Here is a 19,311-nt window from a genome sequence, read left to right on the forward strand (position 1 = left end):
CCTGAAAACTGGGATGGTGACATATGGATTGATAACGATGACCTAGGGTTGAAACCCTAGGTCATGCTGAGCCTTCTCTAGATAACCCTGTAATAGTCTGCCCTGAAGACATAGCCACCCCACCTCCAGCCTGCCTTGAGGAGCTGGCCACCCAATCTCCACTTGAAGGGATTAGTCCTAGAGTGATTAATCCTGTTTCAACAGATGAAACTGCAAATGAATGACCTGAAGCAAATGGCTTAGAAGATATTTCTAATTCTTTTCATGACCCACCTCCACCACCCCTCATTTCTTCCAGACCTATAACTAAAGTCCCAATAGGCCCCTAAAGGTGAGGTATAAGTATCACACATGAGGAGGTACATTATTATTATACTCCAAAAGATCTTTGTGAGTTCTCCAATTTATATAGACAGAAATCAGGGAAATATGTGTGGCAATGGATTTTAAAGGTGTGGGATAATGGTGGGAGGGCTATAAGGCTGGATCAGGCTGAATTTCTTGATATGGGCCCACTAAGCAGAGATTCTGCATTCAATGTTATAGCTTGAGGGGTTAAAAAAGGCATTAACAGTTTGTTTGGATGGTTGGTTGAAATATGGATCAAAAGGTGGCCAACATTACCTGAGGTTTAAATGCCAGAACTGCCCTATATAATGTAGATGAAGGGATCCAGAAGCTTAGAGAGATTGGAATGATAGAGTGGATTTATCATGAGCAGCCTTTCTGGAATGTCCAGAGGATGCACCTTTTACCAAAAGTGTGAGAAATAAATTTGTGAGACTGGTGCCATCATCCCTGAAGAGCTCTGTAGTTGCACTTTTCTGCAGGTCAGATATTAGTATGGGAACTTCTGTCACTGAGCTGGAATCCTTAAACACAATGGTGATGACCAGACACCGAGTTGGCTGGAGTAGCTGGCAGCACTTAATTGTCAATGACAGGGTGAACATGGCTATTATAATAAACAGTAAATTCAAAGCAGAGTCAAAATAATCTGGCTCACAGAGACTTGTGGCACTGGCTAGTAAATCATGGGGTACCTAGAAATACCATAGATGGGCAGCCTACTAAATTGTTTGAGCTGTATAAACAAAAAAGTTCTAGGTCAAGTGAACAGAAGTCTAACTTGGATTACAAAAACACAGAGTCACAGCCCCTTAATCAATTTCCAGACTTGAGGCAGTTAACAGACCGAGAGCCCCTTGAATGAAGGGGAAACCAGGTCCCTTTGGGGGAGAATCCTGTTACACTGCCACAAATTTATACTGTCAATCTTCCTCCAAGCCTTCCCCTAGGAGACTGACGGCCTTTTACCAGGATAACTGTGCATTGGGGAAAAGGAAATAATCAGATATTTCAGGGATTATTTGACACTGGTTCAGAAGTGATATTAATTCCAGGAGACCCAAAATGTCACTCTGGTCCACCAGTCAGAGTGGGAGCTTATGGAGGCCAGGTCATCAATGGAGTTTTAGCTCAGGCCCATCTCACAGTAGGTCCAGTGGGCCCCCAGACCCATTCTGTAGTTATTCCCCCAGTTCCAGAAGATGTAATTGTAATAGACATACTGAGCAACTGGCATAATCCCCACATTGGCTCTCTAACCCATGCAGTGAGGGCTATTATGGTGGGAAAGGCCAAGTGGAAGCCACTAGAACTGCTCCTACCTAGCAAAATAGTAAATCAGAAGCAATACCGGATTTCTGCAGGGATTGCAGAGATTACTCCCACTCTTAAGGACTTGAAGGATGCACAGGTGGCGATTCCTACCACATCCCCATTCAACTCTCGTATTTGGCCTGTGCAGAAAACAGATGGGTTTTGAAGGATGACAGTGGATTATTATAAACTCAACCAGGTGGTAACTCCAATTGCAGCTGCTGTTCTGGATGTGGTATCATTGCTTGAGTAATGATAATCCTTCCTATCTTCAGAAAACAACTATAAACTATTCTCAAAGTAGTTTTACAGACCAATTGGATTCATGGAGACTGGCAGGGAGCTTGTTACCTCTCAGTATATACACACACAGAGGCATCAACTACTGCTTTAATTTAATTTTCTGGTACTGGGAATTATTTAATTATTGTATTCCTCATAGCCATGGAAAATAAAAACACAGATCAATTAATCTTTCTGAAGATCCCAAATAATTAAGAGGTGGAACAAACTAAAAGACAAATTTCCTATTCTTTCACTTAAGCTGTGCTAGAAGTAGCAAATTGTGAACTCTGTCAGTGTTATAGCCCCTCTGGAGTTATCTTGGTTGGAAAATATTCAAGGCAATCAGCTTCTCCTTTTCTCTAGAGGTCCTGTACCTAATATATGATACAGGTTTCAGTTCTATCCATGGATGGTATTTCCCAACTCTTTCATAGAAATTTTTTACTATTGGATGGGTAGGCAATTTTGACTTTTCAGTAAATGCATTTTATTGAAACAAATTATATAAGTTATGTTGAAATGACAAGAATCTCTAAGGAAAACAGTTCTGTTGAGCTTTACAGTTTCTAGAGCCAAAGACGCATCATGGCTTTAAGTCCTAATAACTCTCAGAGGCCACCAGGTGCACAAGATTGTTGACTAACGGTCATTTCTTGCAACATCTATTTTACCCATGTGGTAATAATAAAATGTAACTTGAATTTAGATCCTCATTATCACTTGCTTTTTGTAGTCTATGCTTTCCCAGAAACAGACACAAAATTATTAACAGTGGTCTCTTCTGAAGTTTCTCTGATCAAATATGAAAGTCATATACTATATGTGCCCATGAAATCTAGGCCAATTATACCAACAAAGAAACTCAGCAAGTTAAATTATTTTCAAAGTTCAGCCAAAAAGCTACATAACTCCATCAATATTTGAAATAGAGCTCATTGCTATTAGTTGCATCAAGGAAGGTTTTAAACACATATACTTTCTCTGCTCAATTGAGTGTTACTGTCTGTTTTAGTTTATTAAAGCTGCCAGAATGCAATATACCAGAAATGGAACGGCTTTTTAAAAGGGAATTTAATAAGTTGCAAGTTACAGTTCTAAGGCCATGAAAATGTCCAAATTAAGGCACCAAGATGTTACTTTCACCCAAGAAAGGCTGATGCCATTCAGAACACCTCTGTCAGCTGGGATGGCACATGGCTGGTGTCTGCTGGGGTCTTTGGCTTCTGGACACCTCTGTCAGTTGGGAAGGCACATGGCGATGTCTGCTAGAATCCATCACTATTTGGCTCAGTGCTTTATAATTACTTAAACTGTAAGAATTTTACTTTTTTCAAATTGACAGGAAATGAAAGATTGCAACTAAAAAGCAAAATGTGCGGTAAAGATCGTAAAAGAACATTTCTAATACTTGAGGGATGTTATCACATCTTAGAAAGGCACAAGAGTAACAAAAGAAATCCACACATTAAAAAATCAAAACCGTACATCAAAGCTCAAGTACTAGGTCCTCTCTTAGAATCTATTTATTCTTAATCTTGACACAAATTTGACCAAATGCTTTTCAACACACAATGAATTAAGAGGGATACAACCTACTAGGCAGACAGTTTCAGAGGCAAGAGGGAATGAAAAACTTTAGAAGCAGCCTAATTTATTTTAAAAATCATTCTGAAACAAGTACAGAGGCAAATAGTTCTCCATATTGGTCTAAGATTTAGGGATATCACTATATAATAACATGGTGCTGAGCCAAAGGATGAAAACATTAAAGGTTTATGTCCTACTATATGCCAAGAACTTAAGGACTAATTTAAGAAGGCTGGAAAATTTTTATATGGTACAATTAAAATTTGAAAAATGACTTTGGCGCATATAGGCGCCCAGCTATCCAAATATCAAAATATATTGCTATAGTAAAAGTCTTATTTCTTCAGTGTTTATGACTTGGACATGCTGCTGTTATCAAACTTATTTAAAAATTGGAGTGAAAATTTGTTTTTCTTATAATGGAGACGACTAAATTAAGAATCCACATCTTTGGATAATCCTGAAGATTTTTTTCCAGGTCTGCAACTCTGGACTCAAAAGCAGTGGTATGACAAGGCTGGCCCAAGAAACCTCTCAACTCCCCAAGGGAGGCACTGGAGGAGCTAAAGTTCACTCATTCTTAGACAGAAAACAGACAAGACTAGAAACTCCTGTGGGGACAGGATAATGTCAGCCACTCTAATACTAATGTAGAAAATGCTGGTCAGTAACTTAGGAGGTTTACGGAAACCTTTTTTAAGAGCCAACATCCATCATTTATTGCTAAATTAATGCCTTCTAATTAAGAAATGTTAATATTTCCGTTTGATACCAATAGAAACTCCAATGGATAACCTTCTTTGCTTAACATTTTTCCAGATTGAGATGGTTTTAGTACACAGGCAAATTTTCTTCCAATCCTTTTGATTACATCATGCAAAAAGACTCACTTTGGTACTTACTTGTCTTTTACCTTGTTTAATATTACTTACTAATCACCTTTTAATAAAGGGAAGGTAGGCTTTGGACTCAGGATTTTCACAGGTAATACTACTTAGCTAGAATGTAGTAACACTGTCATGTTTTCATTATATTTTTAAGTAGTTTTCTATTTGCAGAAAGTGATACTAATTTTCTATTTACCAAAGTGATAAGCTCCCTTTCTAAAATAAATTGACAACAAAAAGTGAATCGATTTAAAGAGTATTAAGAAAATAATACTTTTAAGTACAAAAGTTAAAGTAAAATATGTAGACATGGCAAAATCCATCAAGATAGTTTTATAGTGTCTGAAGTTGACAAAAAACCCTGCTTTAAAGTCTAGTTATCACATATATGAATTAAAAGCTGCTATTTTATGAACTGTCCAATTATTAAGTTTGTGACCATGAGAAACTCCTTCCTAAGACTAACGTTAAGGGGCATGAATAGTAAAACACTATTAGCATAGCTGTATCTTAAATCACTCATTTTACAGATGAACAAATTGCAGGCCAAGAAGTGACCTGAGGTCTGCACTCCTGGTCAGAACACTTTTCACATTCTGAAATAGATTATAAAAAAGAGGCTTTGGTTCTCTAATTGATGTATAGAGTTTAGACAATCATAGTAAAGATAATTCCAAAATAATTTTAACTTAAATATATTTTCAATGACTTCAAACTATAAGGACTTGATTCAGGAAGTGCACAAGAGCTGGCTAGCTTATCTGTAACAACTGTTCCTTTAAGACTTGCTTTTCTGAGTTTCAGGGAGGCAGGTAAGCAGCACAGTAAGAGCCCTCACTTTCGTATTCTCATAGGTGACATTTCACAGACACTTCTCACCAGTTCCTCTAAACTTCCAACATCCCTTCTGCCGTCTCAGCTCTCCTCTGGGGAAGTGGAAGCTATTAGGAAAGAAACTCTCTCATTTTCTCTAATACCAAAACCTAAGTACCACGAGGTTACAGATTTATGTCTGGTTTTGGTCACTGCCATACCCCAGTACCTGAAACAGTGCCTTTCAAATAATATGTGCTCAAAAAATTTTGGTTCCTTTTTACATCAAAACATGTGTTGTCTATAGTTGCTGTCTCTACTTGAATCCTTTTCTGCTCACAATACATTCCAACCAGTCCCCCAAACCAGTGCTTATCGAACTCAACAACCCCTGAATCTAGTGACTAATCATCTTAATTGAACAGCAGTTCAGTTGATCAGTATCCTCGTTACACTTTTTCACTTTGAAGTATCACTATTTTCTGTTTCTTAGAGAGAGCTCAAGTCTTTGCTGGCTCCTCCCCCTTTTAAATTTCAGTACCCAAGTCTCCAGCTTTTGGATACACATGGTTGCTACACAAAAGGCAGGTCCCCTAACCAGCGGCAACACTGCACAATCTCAGGCCCCACCCCAGACCCACTGAATCATAATTTGCAATTTAATAAAACCACCAGGTGACTCAATGCATATGAAAACTTGGTTAAGAACTTGATCTAACTATCTGAATGGTTTCAGCCATGTGACTTTTAACTCCATTCATAGGCTGACTCCCAAAGGTTTATTTCCCATCCTCTCCTCCAATTTCAGTCTCAAGCAAGACTCTATAAAGGATTCCACTAGAAAGCTATTAGGTATTTCAAACCTAAGTGCAAAACCAATTTTTCCCTCAAGTCAAAAACCTCAGCCTCATCTTGTCTTTTCTCTTGCCTTCAAATCCCTGAGCCAAAAACCTCTTGGCTCTACCTTCAAATTTTAGGCAGAGTACTACCATTTCCACTGTTTCCACCCTGGTCTAAGCCACCAACACTTTTAGTGTTGTGACTTCTGAGTTTCCTAAACTTTCCTGTTTTCACTAGGCTCCCTACAATAAGTTCTCCCTGTAATTCCAAGTGTTCATCTGAGGATATAAATCAGACCATGGCTCAAAACCCTTCAATGGCTTCCCAAATTTTCTACCAGAGCTTCCGAAAGCCTGTGTTTTCCAGCCCCTTCTACTCAGTTAAAATGCTCAGCTTTAGCCAAAAACAAGCTTGTTTTACTTCCCCATCCCACAAATCTTTGCCTTTCTCACTTCCAGCTTTCTTTTGGGGATCCACTCAAAAGATCACTTCTTCCAAAAGACTTTCTTTAATTACCATAATTAAAAGACATCCTCCTTTCCATTCTTTTTTATCCTTAACTCTGCTTTATTTCCCTTTTAGCACTTATCATATCTGATATTGTATACATCTGACTCTCCCATTAGAAAGTAGTCAATGAACAAGGGACACTTTTTCTTTTTATACCACCCACTGCTTACAATAGTGCCTGGCATATAAGAAACCCTGTATTTGTTGAATAAGTGAACACAGCTACACGATGGTGAAACTGTAAGGAGCAGGAGGTAAACTCTCATCCGTTTATCTGTATATACACAGTATATGGGCTTTAGAGTCACACAAATCTGAATGTGGAGAAACTACCAGCAGTTCTCAATAGGATCAAATTTTCAAAATATGACAGTGTTTCTAAACCTTTTCTACCATAGAATCACCTCGGAATCTTAAAAATTCTAAAGCTTAGCCTGCATTCCAAATAAGTTAGATCCCAATTTCTGGGAGTAGGGTACAGATATCAGTTATTTTTTGGAAGCTCCCAATTTCAACATGAGGTAAGTTTGGAAACCACTGGTAATATAGTATGAGTTGGTAATCATGATACATTTGAGATCTATAATTCTTAAAAAAAAATCTTAATCATAATAATGTTATACACATATAAGCCTTCTATCTCCTATGAAGTACATAAAACAAAAGAAATTTGCAAAAATAATACTGCTTCAAACAGTAGGTCATCTTCCAGGATATTCCAGGTTTGTTTTCCTATCAAGTCTAATCCAAACTTGGGTACTCTCTTTGGAAATAAATATATTTTTCTGTTAAGTGGAGGCAAATTTAGGTGTGAAGAGTGTTCATCTCTCACATCACAACTGAAAGCTTTTAAGGGTTTGGACGTACTGATTATTTTTAATGGAGTCAAGTCAATAGCTCTATTCTGGGTAATAACACTGTAAAAGCTAAAACAAAATGCTTTATAGAAGACAGTAAAAGGATTTCTTTATAGTCAACTAAGCTATAATAAAATAAACCCTGAATCTTAATTATGCTGTTTAATAAATCAACTGGTTCCTGTTATCAATGAAAATATCCTCAGGACAGAAGCTAATCAAATATCATGCATTTACTCCTTCCCTGCAGTCACCTTTAAACTTCTGTCTTCATATCTCAGAATGAAGGACAAAATTAAAGAAAGAAAAAAACAAGTCATTTCATTATTAACCTCCTACAATTCTCACTACAGTTTAAAAACTATGGGTTTGAAAAGAACCTTGGAGATAATTAAGCCAACCTCATTTTACAGGTGAGTGATCTGATACCCAGAGGAGCTGAAATTACATGCCTAAAAGTCACACAGGAGTGCACGAAGAGAAAAAAACAATCTTTTTTTTCAAACACAGAGACAAGATTTTCACAAGTTAATCAAAAAGAATCAAGATCATCAGATTAGGAAGAAATAAGAAATAAAACATAGTTTACACATAGATTTAAAGGACTGGCCAATCTGCTGCCCCCACCCCCCCCATCAAAAGCAAAAAATTCTCTAAACATATGGACATATATCTATCAAGATGCTTACCCTTAAAATATTAGAATCTTGGAAAATTCAATTTACAAATACATTATTAAGTGCATTGTTATAATGAAATTAGTTCATTCAAGGTGAAAACATCAAACAGCACCAATACCAGAAAGTTAAGGTAAATACACTATTATTTAAAATAATGTATAGTCACTGATCGGGACAGAAATGAACTATCACCATAAGCAAAACTATTTAAAATAATTGTTGACATAAAGGCAGTATTTAAAGACTAGTATATATGCCCTTTTCCCACCTACAGGCATGTTGTTAGGTATCCCAGCAGTGGGTCACATGGAAAATATTAAGTAAGATGCATTTTAAAATTATTCAACCTTGAACTATGATACTGCATACTCCAAATATTGCCAATATAAGCCAGTGGCAGCATTTTTGGTGTTCTAACTACTCTTACCTGTCTCAATTAAAACAAAACGAAACAAACAAAAATCCTCCCTTTTTAAGCACTAAATTAAATGTATCTATGAAGCAGCAGCAAGGCATTTACAAATGGGCTACTGACAGTGTATCAAAATGCTACTAAGGAAAATACAGCAGCAAATACTCTAATAGAGCACATTATTCCACATGGAATCCCAAATTATTCTTATCTCTAGTTCTTTAAATTCCTGGAAGACTAGAGATGAACAAGTGTATATATAAATGGGACTAGGGAGAAAGAAACTCTAAATGGTATAGTGTTCATATTTTAAATTACCCAAGATAATTTGATACTTATAGAGAAAGCCAACGATATCTAAGTTTTTTTTAAGCATGTAGAACTAAAATGCTAGCAAAACTTTGGTGTTTATCCAAAAATAACATTGCAGTTTTAAATGAAAATGAAATAGGCATGGTTTGTGAAGTTACTATAATGTTCACACCACCCTCTCCCTATTCCCTGTTCTTTTCCTCAGGTGATCTGAAGTCTACCTGGTTTAAAATATTTGGTAATTCAGTGCAGAAAATTAAGGTCACAGACAAAGAACAACAACTTTTAATACACCATTAATACTAATGATTAAAAATTATTGCATAGTCTTATGCATTTACCCTAAAACATTGTCTGAAAGTAAACGAATTATATAAAAGACAAATAACCCTTTAAAATGCGGATGGCCTTTACTACCTCGATCGTCTATCCTTTTTTGTTTTTTCAGTACTTTTGTCCATTGTTTTCTCATTATCTCCCCTGCACTTTGGGCAATACCATTTCCCCTTTGGTTTATAGGTTAGTGAAACACATGAGAAGTGAAACCACTCAATCGGACACTGTTCATTGTCACATCCTATCATTTCCCCATAAGACACTTGGTTACATAAACAGTATGTAGGTTCATTGGGATCTATTGCAAATTCAACAGGTGAAGCTTCCCTTTCTTGTTTGGCCTTGGAGCGTTTCTTTTTCTTGGCTGATTTAGATTTCTTTTCTTTAGGTGGCTGATCATCACAGTCTTCAATCCCATTTGTCATGTGACATAAATCACGACTTTCACTGGTTCGCTGTCTGCGGGGTCTTCTTGAAGATCTTTCTGGTTGGCAGGAATCTATCTTTGCTTTATCTGAAGCTCTTTCACTTTCGGCAGAATCTTGGAAACACTGTGAATGTAACTCCATTTGTCTTGCCCGATTTTCGACCAATTCGAGCATTTGTGTGACAATCTGAATTTTTTCATCTCCCAGTTCTTGACTGTTGATTAATGCTCTCTGGAGATGCTGCTGTAGGCGTTTTTTCTGGTTTGAATCATCCTCTTTCTTATATTTTTCATAGACATCATCAATTTCCTTTAATGTTTCTAAAAAAGGAAAAGAAAAATCAGAATGCAATTGAGCTAGCACCTATATCATTTTCAAGTCATTTTTTACAGAATTGAACTTAGAACTTAACCCATAAAACCACACTCCTCTATAGTATGTGTATATCAAAAACATTATTTCCTATACAAAAACCACATTACACTATATGGAAATATATTTACAAATAGACAATTGAAAACAAAGAACATAAAACTGTAATACCAATTAATCTATATTTAAAAGGCTAAGAGATATATGTTTAATTAATAACCAAAATATTTCACATGGGCAGGAACATGGTATGGCCCTTACTCAGTGTTATATCATCTATACTTCGTTTGAAACTCAAAACAATCCTATATATAAAATTTCCATGCAGAACACCAGCTGTAAAACTTGAAGAGGTTCCAGGACTTAGCTACAGATTACTGTCCAATTGCGTTTCTAGTTCAAACAATGGCTTGCTTACATGACTCCAGAAAGATACTATGTCTTTACTTTCATATCATATGCCTGGACATTATTAAACAAAGCAGACGAGCAACTTTTTGCTTCCTGTCATATTAGTTCTAATGACTCTTTTATTTTAGCATGGCATGGGATATTCTGAAAACCAAGCTACAACCAGAGTAGGTTTAGGTTCTGGCATCAACTGACCAGGCCACTAACAAAATTACAGTAAAATCAGTACTGGATCACTCTACCTTTATGAATAAATCAGCAGTTCATTCTAAGCTGTTTGAATTGCTGAATTAGGTGTTATATAACTTGTGGGACACATTTAAAAACAGCCAAGTTACTAGAAGATATATAAAGAGCAGCAGAAGGTATACAAAAATCTGGAAATAGTTTCAAATGAGACCAAAAATTTACTTAAGATTTGTTTAATTCAAGTTTGTTCTATTTCTCATCCTTATGAGTTATAATGCCATCTAAGAGTTCTGTCTCATTAAAAATTGGAGAAACAAAAATTATCTCTAATTTATCACATCAAATGGCTAAATTTACTGTTTTATATTCCAATATTATTACTCTAAAGATGAGAGCAGAAATGTTAGACAAGTAAAATATATACACTGGGGCTGTCTGCAAGTGAGACAAATAGTCAACACAACTCTTATAAGTAGTTCCTCCCTGGAAATTACAAGGACACACACCTGATGGACAACTATTTAACCTGGGATACATGACAATGTGCCGCCGCCACAGATCTGAATTTTTTTTCTTTTTAATATAAAAGATTTTACTTAATTCGTTAATTAATGAGAGAACCAATGAGGTGTTAAAAATCAAGTCAGATGAGATTTTGACTTACAGAGATTTTTATATTCTGTACTGGACAAAATTTTTTTGCATTACCATGAGTAGAAATCATCTACAGTGCTATGGACAGGAAATATTTGCCTACTGATTTTTTATAAATTTACTTCTATTACTAGAGAGTTGTGAAATAGCCCAATTAATGAAAATCAAAGATGCACATATACCCCAATAGGATCTGGCAACCCCAAAGTGTCGCTAGATAATAACAGCTTTCCACTGAAAAGACACTTATAATCTTTCTGCCCATTTCCCAATCTTTGACAATTTTTCCTGGCATAGCTGTTTTGTGGAAAGGATAGGAAGAAATCTTGTCGTTCAATTCTTGGTTGCAACCTGAACTCAAAACCCCTCTGGGGATGGTTCAACCTGTCTTTCCTGGGCTGAGCTGAATCATCCCATTAGCTGCCCCCCAAGACGACTTGAACCCCACTTGATCCACATCCTGCATCCCAAGGGACCCACTACTACTTGGTACTCGGAGGGGAACAAAGACCCTGTGCAAACTGTCTAGAGTTTTCTGCTTCAGCATTTGCCAAGTTGCCTTATTTTAACCAACCTATGGCTAAAACCCTGTGGCCAAACCCCTCAAGTTCTACATCTACTTTCAGTTACAAGCTAGGGAAACTAATATCTGTTCCTTCCTTGCCTCTTGCTTTTGTTTGCTAAAGCTGCCAGTGAATTTCTTATTTTTGAACAAAGTTCCTTTAAGTCTCAGGTGCCCACCTCGGCATCTAAGTGGGTTTTTTAAGAACCTAATTTTCCTTCAGGTAAAATAAGGAAATTAAGATATCTTCTCTCCTGACATTTGAGAATTTTTAAAAAGTCAACCTCATTTAGAAAATTCATCTAATAACAGGAGGTGGAAAGCTAACTACATTATATATCATACCAGCACATGAAATAAAAATTCACATTTTTAAGTTTTAACTATGTTGTAGAAAGAAAGACTATGACATTTACTGAGCCCCTTCTATGTGGAATAGATTTTCTCATCTAACCTTCACAGAAACCCCATGAGGAAGCTATCACTTCCACATGTGAAGGAAGAAACTGAAGCTCAAGAGGTAATACCCCAACTTTGATCTCAGCCAGGTCTGTGTAGACCCCAAAGAGTATGCACTTTCTACTAAGCCACATTAAAGGCACACTGAAGGACTAAATTTTAGTCCTAAAGTTATTTACTTATGAAATTATGAATGAAAATACTGAAACAAAAATTAAGGTTCTTTAAAAGCTATATCCCATTAAAAATACTTCATTTTGACAGTGTGATTGTGAAAACCTTGTGTCTGATGCTTCTTTTATCTACCTTATGGACAGATGTGTAAACCATATGGATTAAAAACAAATAAATAATGGGGGAACAAATGTTAAAATAAATTTAGTAGATTGAAATGCTAGTGATCAATGAAAGGGAGGGATAAAGGGTATGGTATGTATGAATTTGTCTTCTGTTTTCCTTTTATTTCTTTTTCTGAATTGATGTAAATGTTCTAAGAAATGATCATGATGATGAATATACAACTATGTGATAAAAAATGTTCATATTGTATGTTGATTGGTTTTATTAATAAAAATTTTAAAAACTACTTCATTTATTTATGAAATTGCTTTCCTCTATTTCTCTCTATTTTAAAGTTTCTTCAATAATTTCTGAAAGTAATTCAAATACATGGGGGAGAAATTTCTTTGCCTATATAATTTTTTTCTTTGCCTATATAATTTATATGGATTTACATATATTTACACATATACAATTAATATGGACTTATATATACATATTATTTTATACATATATAATTTATATGGACTTACATATATTTAGTTATATTTAAGAGCCAATGAAGAAAAAAAAAACATTTGTAATATGAACAAAGAGCACAAAAGTACACAACTTTAGTAAACAAAACTGTGAAAGATGAGCTTAGTAAGCATGTACATGGAGTAAAAATTGGATTGTTGTTTTTACATTAATCTTGAAATTAGTCACTTGCATGAACAATTTCAACGGAGTTGACGATTATTATAATCTGTCAATCTTGCAAGGTCTACTACAATTTTTTATGTTACCAGAGATACATATGATAATTTTAGATGGTCAAGAATGCCCATTTCGTGTTAGTGAATTATAGTATCCTTCCCAACTTCAAATGAACAGAAAACAACTTTTATGAAGACAAACATGTACCTTTAAAGAAATGTAAAAATCTGCAAGCTTAACAAACTACAGGCTTATTATTATTGGAAAAACTAAAAATGTTCAATACACAATTCTTAAATACATATGTTTTTAAGCTACTATTTTCAGGCTACCAATCCTGTATATGTTCCATGCTTGTAGCCCTTCGAATGCTTTTATATAAAGAGTGAAAAAAAGTTTAAATAGCTTAAAAAACAAAGACACACCTGAAGGAGCAGGTTCTGGGGTCAAATATTCCCCACCTAATTACCTGGGCAGGTTACTTAAACATCTTGTTAGTTTTATCAAATGTAAAACGAGAAAACTTCCATTTTTCTTCATAGAGTCATTGCAACGATAAATGAGATGTTCTGGACTTGGGGCGGTGACTGGCAGATTTTAAACGGTCAGTATTAATTCCTTTCCCCACTAACAAAGACTAGTCCTAGCGACAACATGGGCTCAGAAGGCAGAAATAAAACATGGAGACACCTGAATGTTCTAACATGCCACAAGCCAGGAAATGTCACCGTAGAGGCGTGACGCTTAGAGACTAAATCATAGGATTAGTGATGTGTCTAGAAAAACACAGAAAGCATGCAATACGTTATGCTGAAAGTCGTTATGGCTGTTTCCACATAATGTCCACTGCCTGTTACTTGATTCAGGGTTAAATTAAGTGCATAACGACTCCCCTTTTAAACTGCTTCCCTCCTAGGAGCAGGCAAAAATATCAACCAATAGTGGAAGAAAAAACGATACTCTGAGTGAGAAAGTCTAATTCTCTGGTCCTAGCTTCTTGTGTCGACCACAAAGGGCGGTTTTCGTCTCATCCCATAAACTTAGCGCAGGAGACACCCAGGGGTGAAGGGACGCCAGGCGGTTGCCCAGTCAACCAACCCGCTTCCTCCTGGGCCCGGAAGTGACGCAAGGCCCAGAATCAACGCGGTGGCCAGGGCTAGCTACGGTCGCAGCAGTTGATTGTGCCCCCGCTGTGATTCAGTAGTTGGAAAGAAGAATCGAAAAATAACACCAACATTGACTGCTAGGGCTGAACTAATGTCCCACATTGCCCCGACCCCCTCCCTAACAGCAGCTCTCTCCCAACCCTCCCACAACCAGCCATTTTCGAGGCCGGCGGGAACGCGCGCGTCCGCGCCCCTCCCACACCTACGTCACGCCCAAGCCCCGCCTCCAGGGACTGGGGGCCCTCCTCGCCACACACACACACCCCTCTTCCTTTCCCCACGGGGGACCCCTCCCCTTTTAACCACTCGTCCGTAGGAGCTAGGAAAAGGCTGCGGCCCGGAACTTTCTCAGGGACGGGGAGAAGGGAGCGACTCCTCAAACCCGGAGCCGGGAGCCAAAGAGCGGCGGGAGGGACCTCACTGGAGTCCGCCTTCACGGCCCTCTCTCGCCCCCTCCCCCCCCGCACGTTCCAATGCATCTGCTCTCAGGGGGTGGGGGCCCGAGGAGGGTGGGGAAAGCCAGGCCCCGGAGACCAGCGGGAGCCCGGCGGCGACTGGCCGCCTCTGCCTAGACTCCCTCGCGGGGCAGGCGGGTCTGCGGCACGGGGCGAACAAGCGTCAGGACAAATGCTTGCTGCTTAAAATGGCTGATTCCCTTCCACAGCAGCTGCAGCCGCTGGGTGTGCAGTGGGTGCTGACAAGCGGCAGCCCCCCGCCTAGAGACCCCACAGAAGACCTTGCCGATCGCAGCGGGGGAAGGGAGGGCCACGAACACGGTCTCCAGTCCCTCTCCCCCGTCCCATACACCAGACTCCATCTGTGCACTCGAGGAGACTGTCACAAGAGAAGGGAAAAGTGGGCAGCCTCCAAGAGCTCGCTCGCGGAGGCCAGCGGATCCCGGTTGGCGGGGGAGGACCCCCACGAGCAGCCCCGTGATTCCCTACCTTGATATTTGTTATCCAGCTCTCGCAGAACAGACACGTTCCTCTGCATGTCGTGAGGCAGCGACTCCACACACTCGAGGTAGTCCTGCACGTAGCAGGTGAGGAGCCGGCTCCGCTCCCCGGTCAGAAGCGCGGCGGACGAGTACAGTTGCTGCTGCTGCCCTAACATCCTGCCGCCGCTGCTGCTCCTCGCCGCCGCCGCCGCCGCCGCCTCCGCATCCAGCAACCACACTTGCAACAGCCACGGACGCCGCGGCTCCTGTGCTCAGCAGCCCGGCACCGCGGGGACACCGGCAGCCACTCAGGAGGGCACAGCCGAGTCCCCCGATCTTCACTCCCCCAAAGAGAAGCCCTCACTCCCCGCCCCCGCGGTAACAAATCCAGGGGCGGGGCGAGGTCAGTGCCTCCTCCTTTCACCCCTCCCTCCCCAGGACTGGAGCAGCGGGGATCCCCCCAGCGGAGCTGGCGCCGGGGTCCCAGGCGTTGACACTTCCTGTTTCCCTCCGAGTCTCCAGATGCTACCGATGCCGCCTCGTAGCTCGGATCCCCATGACAAGCCTCTCGCTGCCCCCTTTTCTCCCAATCACCCTCCGTGCCTGTCGGAGAGTCTCTCACTGGACTGCTCCCGCCCCTCCTCCTGCGGCCGCCTCTGCGCCTGCGCAGGACTCACTCCTAATAAGGCCGGGGTCCGCCCCTACCGCCCTACCGAAGGGTTCGCATTCTCCCGCCTTCCCTCCGCCACTCGGGCGATTGGTCTGTCAACTCTAGGCTTGGGGGGAGGGTGCGGAGGACGGCCAAACGGCAAGCTGCGCCCCGCCCCCTCTTAAAGGGGAAGCACTGTCAAGCCCGGCTCTTCGCCCAATGTCTGAATGGAACCTGAAAGGGAAAGTGGCTGACTTCTTTCTTCTGTCCTTCCCACAGGAAGAGGGAAACTTGGCCCAACTCATTCGACTCGGTGCTACCGACTTTCTTGCCATTAGGTGGATCTAGCGCTGCCCCTCTGGAGCCTTATAAGGAACAGCAGGCGGTCGCTTTTCGCTACGCCCTGGAGTGAGGCCTGTGGGAACTACGCGACCCAGCGTGCAGCGGGGTGCGGCTCCCGGCATGCGCTGTGGCTGTGCCTCAGCCGCCGCCGTCGCCGTAGCCCGCCGCTCGGTTGCCAGTCGCGGTGCTGCCGCCTCAGCGGTTGCCTCAGCGGTTACCTCACGGTTCCCTCTTCCTCCCTCCGTGGCCCTCGGGCTCAAGGAGCAACCCGGGCTAGCAGGGAGGTAGGCGGTGCCCCCCTCGGCCCCCTGCGTTTTCTTTACGTCCGCGCGATTTTTAAATCTCCCTTAGAGGGCGTGCTTCCGCCCTTCCTCAGACGCTAGAGGTTTCCCGGCTTCGAGGTGCCTTGCAGGTTTTGTCCCTTCCCTTTTCCAGAAACCCACTATTTAAATTTGGGGGGAAGGGATGCTGGACTGAGTCTGCCCTGGAAAAGTTTTTGTCTAACAGACAACCTTTGAGAACAAATAAAAAGAAACCATTTTCGGGTTCAGAATGTTTAAGCCTTGAACGTCGGCGTGGGCAAACTGGCGGAGTGGGAGGGGACACCGCCACCTTCCCGTCTCTTTTTACCCTAGAACTAACAAACACGGCGGGGGGGGGGGGGACGGAGATGGGAATGAAAGCATTATTCCGGAATCATGCTCACAGCCTTATGTAGGAGGTATACTCGGGTTTAATTTCTGTATAGTGTCTGTTGCGTAAAGTGCCAAGCAAGAGAGCTAATTTTAAGTACGAATGTCCTCTCAGTGTATATAACAACGTGTTTTTTTTAAAGAAATGGGTGTAAATAGAACGAATACACGGAGAATTTTAATGGAATGCCTATGTAAATAAACCGTATTGTGAGTAGTACCTTTGAGGAAATATTAGTGCGTGGTAAGTTTGGATTATCTTATATCCAGTTTGTTTGCAGCCAGTGGTACAACTGTATTATGACCTATTTAGAGGACTTTATTATTATTATTATTATTATTTTCTTTCAGTTCCAAACAACATAGTCCTAAGATTAAAGTTTGAATTGAGTGCCAAGAATAAGAATTACGTTCACATAGTTTGAATATGAAAATTTGTAAATATGCAGCCAGTGAGAAGTCTTCCCTTCTTTCGAGCACTTTTGAAACAGCTATTAATACTAAGTAACCGTGAAATGCTAGAGTCCCTAAATGCAAAGAGAAGTCTAGAGAAAAACTTACATTTCAAACCAGAACAGAGCACGCCAGGGAATTTGACGTTTTGGGAACAACTGAAATATTGCAAAGGACCCAGGGATTGTTCTATGTTATTATCCTGTGATACTTTGAAGTTTTGACCTCTTGAATATTACCACAATTTTCATCCAGGCATTCCACTGTGACTGGAAACAGTCTTGGGATTTTATTGTTGTCATCTTTAATCTTTCAAATTAAGCAGCCACCTCTTGCCAAAACACAGTTGTTGGTAGGAATTGAATTTTACCGTTTTTTACCTTCACCTAATATTTTTATTTGTTCACAAGTTTGCATCAGCTAGTATTTCTTGAAGGCTCCCAAATAATGCATGATGCCATGTTATTTATTAGTTAGATACCAGATTTATCTATGAGATTTTATTCATTCTGGCAGGTGGTCACAGGAAGATGTGGCAAAGGGTTATTAGAAACTAGAAATGAGAAAAGGCAATAATGCAGGAAACCCCTCCAGGAACCTAGAGCAAATTGAGAGGAAAGGTTGAGAATGGATTGGGAGAACTTTTATGGCATTATTTTCTCCTTTCATAATTCATTTGTACAGTTTGATAAGAAGCAAAAATTAATTATTTTTCAAATTGTTTTGGTCTAAACCTAAGGCACACTCTAGTATGGTAATATATATGTATATTTGTGTGCATGAGTTATTTCAGTTATGTACCTTTGTTGCTATATTTATAAAGGTTAATCAAAAGCTTATTCCTGCTGTACTTTTGAAAGGAGCCTTTGTGGGAGAGTAGTTACACAGAATAAAAAAATCACCATACTCCCCAAATTCCATACTTCACTTTGGTTAATTATGAATGTCTCTTTTCTGCTTTGTAGTCACTTAACTGGAAATTTGGGGTCTTTTTAGAATGGGTCTCCTTATCCTCTGCTAAATGTAAGATTTAAAAATCCCTAATTCTCCAATATAGAAGATAGTCTATGAATAAAGCAAAGAGGCAACTTACTCTTCATTGTATTTTCCCCCACAAACAACTCTAAAAAGACAAGTATCTAATGCTTCCAGGTTAGTAGAAGTGTATGGGGATTAACTTTAATTTCTGAATCAGTCTTAAATCAGCCTTTGGCCTCCAAGACTCTAACCTTTGAGATGTTTGTCCCTGGTAGAAAGTGTGCCTCCAAAGCTATCTAATATAGCTCTTATTTATGCTGTGAGAGGCCTGAGCAACAACTTCACACTCTGACTGAAAACAACTAACAAGTAATTCTGAAAGATTCCCCAAATGTTTACTGTGATGTGTTCTGAGAAAATTCAACTTTTGTTTGAGTCAGGTCAATTAAATTTGAAATCCTTTTCTTTTTTTTCTCCTTTTAATATTATTAAGCTCTTCATTATGGAAAATTCGAAACATCAAAGTAGAAATATTAGTACAGTAAATCCTGATATACTAGGCATCCAGCTTGAACAGTGACCAACATATGGCCAGAATTATCTTTAAATGCTTTAAATATAAACAGAGATGAGATTTTAAAAACTATATCACAATACCGTTATGCCAACTAAAACAATTTCTTAGTATCAGTATTCAGATAATTCAGAGTTCCCCATTTTCTTGTACTTAGTTCGTTGAACAGGACTCAAGTAAGTTCTACACGTTGCATTTGATTAATGAAGTTTTTTTTTTAAACCAATTAGAGGTAGTTAATTCACTATGTGATTCAGAGAAGCAGATAGCAGTGCCCTTCTATTCT

General features: G+C 39.6%; 2 protein-coding genes across 3 annotated transcripts in view; one reads left to right on the top strand and one right to left on the bottom strand.

Moving 5' to 3' along the window:
• Positions 1-7,973: 7,973 nt before the first annotated feature.
• ING2 (inhibitor of growth family member 2) lies at positions 7,974-16,123 on the bottom strand. 2 transcript variants are annotated; one of them, XM_077144486.1, is made up of 2 exons: positions 15,345-16,123; positions 7,974-9,929 (listed from the first exon to the last, which is right to left on the bottom strand). In XM_077144486.1, the coding sequence occupies exons 1-2, from the start codon at positions 15,511-15,513 to the stop codon at positions 9,259-9,261; spliced, it is 840 nt and encodes a 279-aa protein (XP_077000601.1). In that variant the 5' UTR covers positions 15,514-16,123; the 3' UTR covers positions 7,974-9,258. The 2 variants fall into 2 exon arrangements, 1 of the variants encoding a protein (XP_077000601.1); XR_013169108.1 differs by lacking the exon at positions 15,345-16,123 and adding an exon at positions 13,660-14,501 and having other exon boundaries at positions 9,818-9,929.
• LOC143669889 (uncharacterized) overlaps positions 15,560-19,311 on the top strand; it is a 69,609-nt gene continuing 65,857 nt past the window's right edge. The window contains exons 1-2 of the mRNA XM_077144487.1: positions 15,560-16,056; positions 16,266-16,612. Of these exons, the coding sequence (XP_077000602.1) occupies positions 15,860-16,056; positions 16,266-16,398 (330 nt within the window). The 5' untranslated portion in view covers positions 15,560-15,859 and the 3' untranslated portion in view covers positions 16,399-16,612. The remainder of the gene's footprint in view (positions 16,057-16,265; positions 16,613-19,311) is intronic.

Source organism: Tamandua tetradactyla, chromosome 26, assembly GCF_023851605.1.
Source record: "Tamandua tetradactyla isolate mTamTet1 chromosome 26, mTamTet1.pri, whole genome shotgun sequence".
NCBI classification, from domain to species: domain Eukaryota; kingdom Metazoa; phylum Chordata; class Mammalia; order Pilosa; family Myrmecophagidae; genus Tamandua; species Tamandua tetradactyla.

Coding starts and splice junctions, on each gene's coding strand:
- ING2 (XM_077144486.1), bottom strand. CDS start 15,513: ATGTTAGGGCAGCAGCAGCAACTGTACTCGTCCGCCGCGCTTCTGACC. Junction 9,930..15,344: donor GCTGGATAACAAATATCAAG/GTAGGGAATCAC, acceptor TTCCTTTTTTAG/AAACATTAAAGGAAATTGAT.